At 52.6% G+C, this 9557-nt stretch overlaps 1 protein-coding gene and 1 long non-coding RNA gene across 4 annotated transcripts in view; one reads left to right on the forward strand and one right to left on the reverse strand.

Annotated features, from left to right (window-relative positions):
* The first annotated feature begins 868 nt into the window (after positions 1-868).
* The window catches only part of LOC115029238, a 10204-nt gene continuing 1515 nt past the window's right edge, over positions 869-9557 (forward strand). Inside the window, exon 1 of one of the 2 annotated variants that reach the window (XR_003834808.1) lies at positions 869-1056. This is a non-coding gene — a long non-coding RNA (uncharacterized LOC115029238). The other variant, XR_003834809.1, reaches the window with a different exon arrangement.
* The window catches only part of Myh7 (myosin heavy chain 7), a 23629-nt gene continuing 16956 nt past the window's right edge, over positions 2885-9557 (reverse strand). For both annotated transcript variants that reach the window (XM_021181494.2, XM_021181495.2), the window contains exons 31-41: positions 8076-8272; positions 7431-7614; positions 7111-7276; positions 6832-6956; positions 5961-6269; positions 5516-5719; positions 5285-5410; positions 4902-5177; positions 3826-3921; positions 3580-3714; positions 2885-3011 (exon numbers count right to left, since the gene is read on the reverse strand). In XM_021181494.2, the coding sequence (XP_021037153.1) occupies positions 2994-3011; positions 3580-3714; positions 3826-3921; positions 4902-5177; positions 5285-5410; positions 5516-5719; positions 5961-6269; positions 6832-6956; positions 7111-7276; positions 7431-7614; positions 8076-8272 (1836 nt within the window). In that variant the 3' untranslated portion in view covers positions 2885-2993. The remainder of the gene's footprint in view (positions 3012-3579; positions 3715-3825; positions 3922-4901; positions 5178-5284; positions 5411-5515; positions 5720-5960; positions 6270-6831; positions 6957-7110; positions 7277-7430; positions 7615-8075; positions 8273-9557) is intronic.

A 9557-nucleotide genomic window follows, 5' to 3' on the forward strand; every position in this document is an offset into this window, starting at 1 on the left:
TTCCATGGGTAGGGGCTCTGCAGACTGACCCCTTCCCAAGCGCCCTTCTCTAAAGCTCCTGGGGCCTTATACTCACACTCATGCCCTCCTTTGTGGCACCATCAAGCACCCAAGCCCCAGAGGCAACCTCTGTCCTCCAGGGCTGCTGTCTTTTCAGAGGTTGTAAATGTTGGGTCTTTAGCAGGTCATGTCTGTTATAACTAAGTAGACATTGTGTTCAGGAGACAAAGCCAGACTCCCCTGCTCTGGCTTTCCCCTACACCCTCACACCCAGGAACACTTTCCCTGCTACCAGCTCCCACCCTATCTACTGTCACCTCTCAATATAGCTCTAGAGTGTGGAGGTGGGCAGGACACAGGGCGGTCAGTTTTTCTGGGCTCAGCACTCTCAGTAATGTGGTGTCTCCCCAAGGTCGCCAGCCCCCTAGGATAGTTCACTCCTCTTATGGTGGGTGGGGGCAGGAGCATACACCTCTCTCCAGGGGTCTTAGGTCTTGCATGCAGTATTCTTGAAGGGACCTGATTCAACCTTGCATTCCCATTTGCAGCCACCTATGCCAAATGGTTGCTCTTTGGGGATAAAGGCCACCTGTCTGCAGCTGTGTCCCTGGAGGTCACTTGAGGCTCCTGTGTGCAAGCTCCAGGGTTAGCCCATGGCCTAATATGTCACTGCCTGGTTCTCAAGCTCTTGAGGGCATGATAAGGTACTGAGAACATTGGGTCAGCCTGGGTCAGGTCCAAGAGACAAAGGCCAGGCTCTGTCCTCAGGGAACCTAGAATGCCACTCAGGCCAAACTTGGTATGGGTAGTGGGGGCTCATGGGGGATGGTGGGCACAGAGTTCCCACTGCCTCCTATGGAAGATGCAACAAGGAAGGAGTTAACTCAGTTCTGGGCTCTGCCCTCTTGTGTGGCCTGGTTTGTCCTCTTCTTCCTTTCCTAGGCCCCCTTGTCTCCCCTGGCTCTCACATACTCTTTCCAGCTGCCTCCCAAGCCAGCCCTGCAGTCTGATGAACATTCTAGAGTATGTGGACACAGACGGACGCTCTGGCCACAGGTGAGAAGGACCATGCCTTTGTTACCTGGCTCCCCTGTCTCTGTCTGTTCCTGTGTCTACCTTCTGTTCCCTGTCTCGACATCAACCCTAGCCTCTGCTGTTCTGGTGCTCATACCCGGGCTCTGCCTTCCACAGGCTGATTTCACGGAGCACTCAACCTGGCTTGTCTTTGCTTCCATGTCTTGCCCCGGGGTTCTTCTTCTACTCTCTCCAGCTTCCCTTCTCCCTGTCTTTCATGATTTACATCTAAAGGTAGCCTGGGTTCTTCCCTTTATGGTATCGTTTCCAGTGCTTCCAGATTCTCTGTTCCAGGATCCTTCTTATCTTCTCTCCCCACCCCACCCCCATTCTGAGCATCATCCTTATCTTGAGGCTCTACCACCAGTCCTCGACCCTCTGTGTGCACAGCCTGGCCACCTTTGAAGCACCTTTATCTCTTGCTCTTTTAGGCTCTGGCTCTTAGGTTCCCTGGACTTCTCCACACATCTCCTTCATCCAGTGTGATCCTCTCTACGGGTCTCTTCACTGCTGCTCAGGTCTGATCTAGGAAGAAGAGTGGGCTTAATTGGGAGACGGGATGAAGGTATAAAGAGGAGACTTGGAGGACCTGGGCTCTCCTTTCTGTGGCCTCCTTATGCCCAGAATCTCTCCCTTTTCTGTTTCCTCTGCTCAAGCTGTGTGTTGGTTTCCCATCTCTTCTGACTGCATCTGATTGACTGGCCTTTCCTTCTTCCTTCCTTATTTCGTTCTCTGTTCTCCCTCCCCTGCTGTTTTTGCTATTGGTAACCAACCCTTCATCCTCAGCACAGGGCCCATGCTCTGGTTGCCTAGCTCAGTGGTCAGAACACAGAGGGCTGTTGAACAGGAGTCTGGCCACACACGAGTGTGTCTGTAGGTGGGGTTGAGGGGAGACTCAAAGAGATGTCTTCAAATCCCATTGTCTTTCAGACCCACATTCCTAAAGCTACCCTGAGCAGCCCAGCTGTGACAGAGTATCTCAGGAACTAGCTTGGCTTAGCTGGAGCGGACTCACTCACTCCTTTTTCTACCCCCAGGCCCGGCAGTGATTTAGTTCCCGATCCTTCCAAACTCTGGTCCCTCTGTTGTCTGCTTTCTCTTGAGATGGCTTGCCACACCTAGGGCCAAACTCTATCTTCCAGCTGCTGCAGAGGTCAAAAGCCTTGCAAATGGAAGTCACAGAGGGGAAGTGATGGATGAAATGAATACTGCAGACCAGGGGGTGGGTGCTGGGAGGATGGGGAGGAAGAAAAATAGGCTAAGGTTACTGTCCTCCTGGCTAAGTGGAAGGTGCAAGGGACACTGTGGATAGCTGTGTTTGGAATGCCACGTGACTACATCTCTCATCCCGTGTCCTCTCAGAGACCTGCCTGGGATGGGATCTAAGGGGACATTACTACATCTGCTGAGGGGGTCATACCTTTGCAGACTGAAAAGTCACTGGTCAGTTCCTACACCCCAGGACTTCTGTGGCCCAGCTCTGCATATTATCAGCGTAGGATACTAACTAGCAGTGGCACCTATGTGTGTGGTGGATGAGCTTCAGAGTTCAGGTGAGTTCAGAGGCTTCTCTAAATCCTGTTTCAACCTGACAGGCACTGGGCCTGGGGAGGTCACAAAGGAGGTATCACTTCTTGCTATGTTTGGCTGGAGGAGGATCTATGAGCCAATGCTGTACAGGGAAGGCTCCGAACTTCACAGGATCCTAGGGATCGGCTTTTGCCACTTCCCCACTTTCTTCTTCCAAGCCCCACCTCCCCACCCTAGAGCCCAGGGACCGAGGTCAGAGAAGAAGAGTCTAGAGGCAGGATTTTGGCTTTAAGGAAAATTGCTTTATTCTGCTTCCACCTAAAGGGCTGTTGCAAAGGCTCCAGGTCTGAGGGCTTCACGGGCACCCTTAGAGCTGGGTAGCACAAGATCTACTCCTCATTCAGGCCCTTTTGAAATAAAAACAAAGTCCAAATTAGCTCTGGGGAGGCCAGCATTGTGAGAACAAGGCATGGAAACTGAAGTTGAGACTAGGGCACCTGGTGGGTGGAGACCCTTGTGTGACCTTGCAGGATCCCCCCTGTTGGCAGGGATATGCTTTCAGGGGTCGGTGTGGAAGGAGAATGTTTTGGAGACAAGGGCTCTTGACTAGGAGGGAGGGAAGCTGCCTCTGTGAGATCAGTGGAGACCTTGGGATAGCCTTTACATGCTTGAGATTCAAGGATAGGAGCCGAAATGAAGTGGGAAATAGACACGGTAGCTGGGGGGATCTGGATCTAACAAGTGTGTATAAATCGGGGCCATATAGGGTTTTTGACTCCTCTTGACCTGGGGTTCCCAGAATCACTGCAAATGAGGTCACAGAGAACCTAAGATGTCATTGGGAACTCAGTCACCTTAGCCTTTGGGGCTTTGGGGCTCAGCTAGGGACTAAATGAAACAACACTGTCTGAGGGGGGGCAGAGGAGCTGTGCCTGCTGTGGGAGGTGACAAGTGAGGTCCAAGGGAGGAACCCACCTTGGCACCAATGTCCCGGCTCTTGGCCCGCAGCTTGTTGACCTGGGACTCGGCAATGTCCGCCCTCTCCTCCGCCTCATCCAGCTCGTGCTGCACCTTGCGGAACTTGGACAGGTTGGTGTTGGCCTGCTCCTCCTATGAGTGGGTAAAGGGGAGGGGTAAGAAGGGTCTCTTAAGCTTACGGTCTAGGGAGGCTGGCACCCTGTGTCCCTTCCTCCTGGCTTCAACCCCAGCAGGGTCACTCACCGCCTCCTCAGCCTGGCGCTTGTAGGCCTTCACCTTCAGCTGCAGCTTGTCCACCAGGTCCTGCAGCCGCAGTAGATTTTTCCTGTCTTCCTCTGTCTGGAGGTCAGAGGAGGGCAGAAGGTGAGGGTGCATGAACCCAGGGGGCAGTGCCCCCACCCTGGCCTCTCTTGCCTTCTTCATTCCAAATGATACATTCTGAACCAATGCATGCTCTCTGGTCCTCACAGAATATTTGAATTTGCTTATAATTTCTTACTCAAGAAGCATCCTTTTTTTTTTTTTTTTTTTTTTTTTAGCCAAGGCTAGTAGTCTCAAACACATGACCCTCCTGCCTCAACTTCTTATGTATTGAGATCATAGGCATGTACCACTAAGCTCACTTGGAATGTGAATATTTTAAATATTGAGAGAGAACCCAATAAGCTGATGGGGTGCCTGAAAGAGTACAGTGACTCATGTTCACCGTCCTAGGGAGCAGGATCCTGAAGGCCTTGGAACACCACAGAGCATAAACCCACTGGCCCTGGGCCCAGCATGTACTGGGAATGACTCTGGGGTTGTAAGCATGATGGAATTTTCTGGGCTGCAGTGGACTGACACGAACTTGATCTAAGCTAAGGGCAAACTGTGCTTAGAGGGCGTAGCATGCTAGACAGAAAGACAAACAAACTCCTGATGGAACGCTGTGGAAAGCTGGGTTTATGCTGCCCTGGGTACCTGAAACGTTTTGAGACTTATTTGAATGGCTTTGGTGTCTTTGGTAGCAGGCCTGGCTATAAGTTTTCTGCAGGAGGAGGGTGTTGCTGCTTGTGGCTGTGCCTGTCTAGAGCATATCTCTGGTGGATGTGGGTACATAGAGGGTGCATGTCAAGGTGGAACACACAGGTTATGAAGCTCAATCATGGTCCTCTGGGCCAGGGGACCAGAGTCCATGACTGGGCAGAGTGGAAGGACATCCAGGGCTGCACACCAACTCTGGCTAGGGAAAGGTAGCAAGCTCTCTCTGTCCCCCTTGGTTGCTTGTCACTGTGGCTCAAGGCCATTGTGTCAGGGCCATGATCACAGCCCTGCCCAACCTGGTAGGTGAGCTCCTTGATGCGCCGCTCGCTCTTCCTCATGCCCTTCACAGACTCTGCATTGCGCTTCTGCTCAGCCTCCAGCTCATTTTCCAGCTCCCGAACCCGGGCCTCCAGCTTCTGCAGCTGCTTCTTGCCGCCCTTGAGCGCGATCTGCTCTGCCTCATCCAGACGATGCTGCAAGTCCTTGATGGTCTGCTCCATGTTCTTCTTCATGCGCTCCAGGTGGGCGCTGGTGTCCTGCTCCTTCTTCAGCTCCTCAGCCATCATGGCGGCCTGTGTGCAGGAGAGGAGAGCATGTGGTCTGCTCAGGTCCTCGTGGGCTCACTGCCCAGGCTAGGGAGATGCTGCTCTGGAGTGGGTAGGCAGGGGAGGGGACTCACATCTGTGATAGCCTTCTTGGCCTTCTCCTCTGCGTTCCTACACTCCTGCACTGCCTCCTCTACTTCTGTCTGGAGCTGGGATAGGTCTGCATCCATCTTCTTCTTCTGGTTGATGAGGCTGGTGTTCTGGGAAGAGAGTGGCAGAGCAGAAAAATCCCTGTGCATCTCTGAGAGGCTCCTTCCCCTGTCTGTCATCTGCTGAGCTCAGGAATGTACAGGGTACCCCCTCACCTGCGAGTGCAGCAGCTGCACCCGCTCACTGGTCTCAATCAGCTCCTGCTCTGCCAGCTTCCGAGACCGCTCCGTCTGCTCCACCACAGCCCGCAACTCCTCCAGCTCCGCCTGCAGCAGATTGTTGCGCCGTTCCACGATGGCGATGTTCTCTTTCAGGTCATCATTGGCACGGACAGCATCATCCAGCTGGATTTGAGTGTCCTGAGGATCAGAAAAATGAGTGTAAGCTGGTCAGTCAGCTGTGGTGCCTTCATGAAGCTGTCCCCCAGGATTGGACGTGGGTGGAAAGTCCATTGTGGTTGCTTTGGGTTGGCCTGTCAGTTATCGCTACAATGATGGTATGACAAGAGAGAGGAAGTGTCCCTACCATCTAATTAGCATTTATAGAAGCCAGCCCTTCCCTAGGTGAGGTAACCTCTTGTTTCCAGAAGTCTCTGAGTACCTTCAGCAGACTCTGGAGGCTCTTCACTTGTTTCTGGGCCTCAGCAGCCATACGGTTGGCATGGCTGAGCTGGATCTCCATCTCGTTGAGGTCGCCCTCCATCTTCTTCTTCACCCGCAGGGCCTCATTGCGGCTGCGTGTCTCCGCATCCAGGGAGGTCTGCAGGGAGTCCACCATCCGCAGGTGGTTGCGCTTAGCCTGCTCCATCTCCTCATCCTTCTCTGCCAGCTTCCTTTCGATCTCTGCCTTGATCTGGTTGAACTCCAGCTGGGCGCGGAGGATCTTGCCCTCCTCATGCTCCAGGGAGGCCTGGAAAGGATATAGATTTTGCAGGCTTATAGTCAGAGACCAGGGTGGAAGCATGGGTGTGTCTAAAAACCATGGCACATTTGGGAATGGTATACATGACTCAGTAGGAGATGCAGAGGAAGGAAATGAGAAAAAGTGTGCACAAGAGAAATGAAAGCAAGCTGAAGAGAAGGGGATGCAGACTCCCAGGGGGGTGGAGGGAGTCAGCTTTAAAGACAGAGAGGAAAATGAAAAGTGTTGCCAAGGAAACAGAGGCAATGAAGCAGAGAGTGAAAGAAAAAAAACCAAAAACCACACACAGGCAGGCAGAGGTGGAAAGTGGAATGAGCTCAAATAGGAGTCTCTCTAAGGTACAGTAAATCAAATGTTTGTGTGAAGGAACTTGAGTGACCTTGAACTCATCTGACATTGACAACTGTGCTGGGTGCCAGCTATGTCCAGCACCATCTTAGACCCTGGCAATGGGCCATTGAGGAGGAAGTCGGGCAAAGGGCAGATGGGAGCAGGGACCAAAGTCTAGATCCCAGTCCCTACCTAGCCCTGCTCCCTCCTGCGTGCCCACCTCAGCCTCCTCCAGGGCCGACTGCAGCTCCAGCTTCTCGGCCTCCAGTTGCTTTCGGATCTTCTCCAGCTCATGGATGCTCTTCCCCGTGGAGCCCAGCTGCTCAGTCAGGTCTGAGATCTCCTCTGTGGGGGCACATAGTGACTCAGTCAGGAATTTCTGGGGTCTCAATAGTGTAGGGGTGTGCTTCTTTCCCTGGACTGCTATTGGAGCCCTCAGGGATGGGGACATGGCCCTTTCCTTTCCCTGAGGCCCTTTCCTGTCCCCCAGCTTGCCCACCCTGGAGGTTCTTGTTCTCCCGCTTGAAGGTCTCCAGGTGCTCCAGAGACTCCTCATAGGCGTTCTTGAGCTTGAAGAGCTCTGTGCTCAGGGAGCGCGCCTCCTTCTGGGAAGACTCCAGCTCTGACTGTGACTCCTCATACTTCTGCTTCCACTCAGCCAGGATCTGCAGGGAAGGAGCGCCCTGTGACCAGAACTGCCCAGGCCCCTCTCCTGACTCAGCCCTCCTCCCCCACCTCCAAGGAGCATGCTGTGGCCTTGAGCTGGCACTGACCCCATCAGCGGCATGCACAGTGTCTGCAGCCCCTCTGTGAGCCTACCTTGTCAAAGTTTCTCTGCTTCTTGTCCAGGGCTGCGGCGGCGGCATTGGAGCGCTCCACGTCCACCATCAGGTCCTCGATCTCATTCTGTAGCCTGTGCTTGGTCTTCTCCAGGGAGGAGCACTTGGCGTTGACAGCCTCCACTGCCTCCTCTGCATCCTGCAGCCTCTGAGCCAGCTTCTTCCTGCAGTAGGGGAAGAAGGGAGGGTGGCCGGGAAGAGAGGGATGGGGAGAATGGAGGAGGTAGGTTTGGACAAGAGGAGAACATGTGACTTTCAAAAGACTATCCTTGACTATCTAGAAGCAGTCAGAGAAGGCTGGGGATTAGCTTCAGAGGCTGGGCACTTGGCAGACAAATCTTAGTAGCTGAGCATGAAGGCATAGCACCACTGAGGACCATGAGCCTGATCCTTCTTGGCTGCAGCAGCCCCATTCCCTACAGCACCATACCCCAGGTGGGAGCACTCAGCTCTCAGACAAACCTTTTGTTCGTCTTATATTCGGATGAGAAACATAACGCGAGCAAAAAGCTTCCCTGAGAGGAGCAGGAGGTGGGGGTGCCTAAGAGTCCCCTCTGTGTGGACTACTGAGCATCAGACTGGGCTGCAGAGGAGCCTCAACTAGGGCTGGCTACCCAGGACTCACTTGGCTTCCTCCAGCTCCTCCGTCCTCTGTATGGCGTCTGTCTCATACTTGGTCCTCCACTGGGCCACCTCTGAATTGGCCTTGGACAGGACTCGCTGTAGCTCAGCCTTGGCCTCTGTCTCCTCCTCATACTGTTCCCTCAGTAGGTCACAATCATGCCGTGCTGACTGCAGTGCGTGGGCCAGCGCGTTCTTGGCCTGGGAAGAGGTGGGCATCAAGGAAGTGGGTCAGCTTTTTCCTCCACCATCCTTTTACCCCAGTCTCAACACATCCCTTGGCCCAATCTACCTCCAACTCTCCAGTGAACCCGGTGTGGTTTGCTGAGCAAGAATGACCCTAAATAATAAAACAGTGCTGCACTGTTTACAAAGTTCTGTGTCCACTGCCTGATGCTCCTTGCAGAAGAGCTGATCACCCAGTGCATTTACAGTGCAAACAGAGGCATCAGGAAGTTTTCCTTGAGATTACCACACTAGAAGAGGTAGGTTAGTACTAAGCTTTGGGGTTTGTGGGAAGGAGTTGGGATGTTTGTACATGTGTAGGGAGGTCTTAAGTCAACCATGGGTGTTATTTCACAGACACCATATACCATATTTTTTTTTTGAGACAAAGTCTGTCACCAAGACCTCAGAACTTGGCTGGACTGGCTGCCAGTCAGTCCCAGAGATCTTACTGTGTAGTGATAATTTTAGAATTTTTGGTTTTTTTTTTAAATACACAGAAATATTATAAGAATGTGTGTTTGTTTTAATCCCAGGAGTGGGATATGGGGCTGCTTCAGATTGTCCACAGCAGCTGACTATGATTTGCCTCGTGCTCTAGCAGTGGTGTGATCTTGTCAGCTGCAGATAGTTTCTGCTATTGTGTGACATTTGGAATTCTAAGGACTTTTCAGAGGGTATATGAATGCTAGGACTCAGAGAGGTAGGGTTGGATGTTGGGGGTTGTTGGTTGCTGTTGGTTGCTATTGGTTGCTGTTGGTCACTGTTGCTCATGGTTTAAGTAGTCATGTGCAAAGAAGAAAGTAGAGGAGGAGGAGGAGATAGAAGTAGAAGCAGAAGAAGAAAAGGAGGAGGAAGAAGAAGGGGAGGAGAGAGAGAGAAAGAGGAGGAAGAAGGGAAAGAGGGAGAGAAAGAGGAGGAGGAGAAGAAGAAGGAGAAGAAGAAAGGAAGAGGCCGGGCGTGGTGGCGCATGCCTTTAATCCCAGCACTTGGGAGGCAGAGGCAGGCAGATTTCTGAGTTCATGGCCGCCTGCTCTACAGTGAGTTCCAGGACAGCCAGGGCTATACAGAGAAACCATGTCTCAAAAAACCAAAAAAAAGAAAAAAAAAAAAGAAAGAAAGAAAGAAAGAAAGGAGGAACAGGAAGAGGAGGGAACAGAAGAGGAGGAAGAAGGGGAGGAGAGAGAGAAAGAGGAGAAGGGAAAAGAAGAAGGAGACGAAGGAGGAGAAGGAGGAGGAGGAGGAGGAGGAGGAGGAGGAG

Source organism: Mus caroli, chromosome 14 (assembly GCF_900094665.2).
Source record: "Mus caroli chromosome 14, CAROLI_EIJ_v1.1, whole genome shotgun sequence".
Classification (NCBI taxonomy): domain Eukaryota; kingdom Metazoa; phylum Chordata; class Mammalia; order Rodentia; family Muridae; genus Mus; species Mus caroli.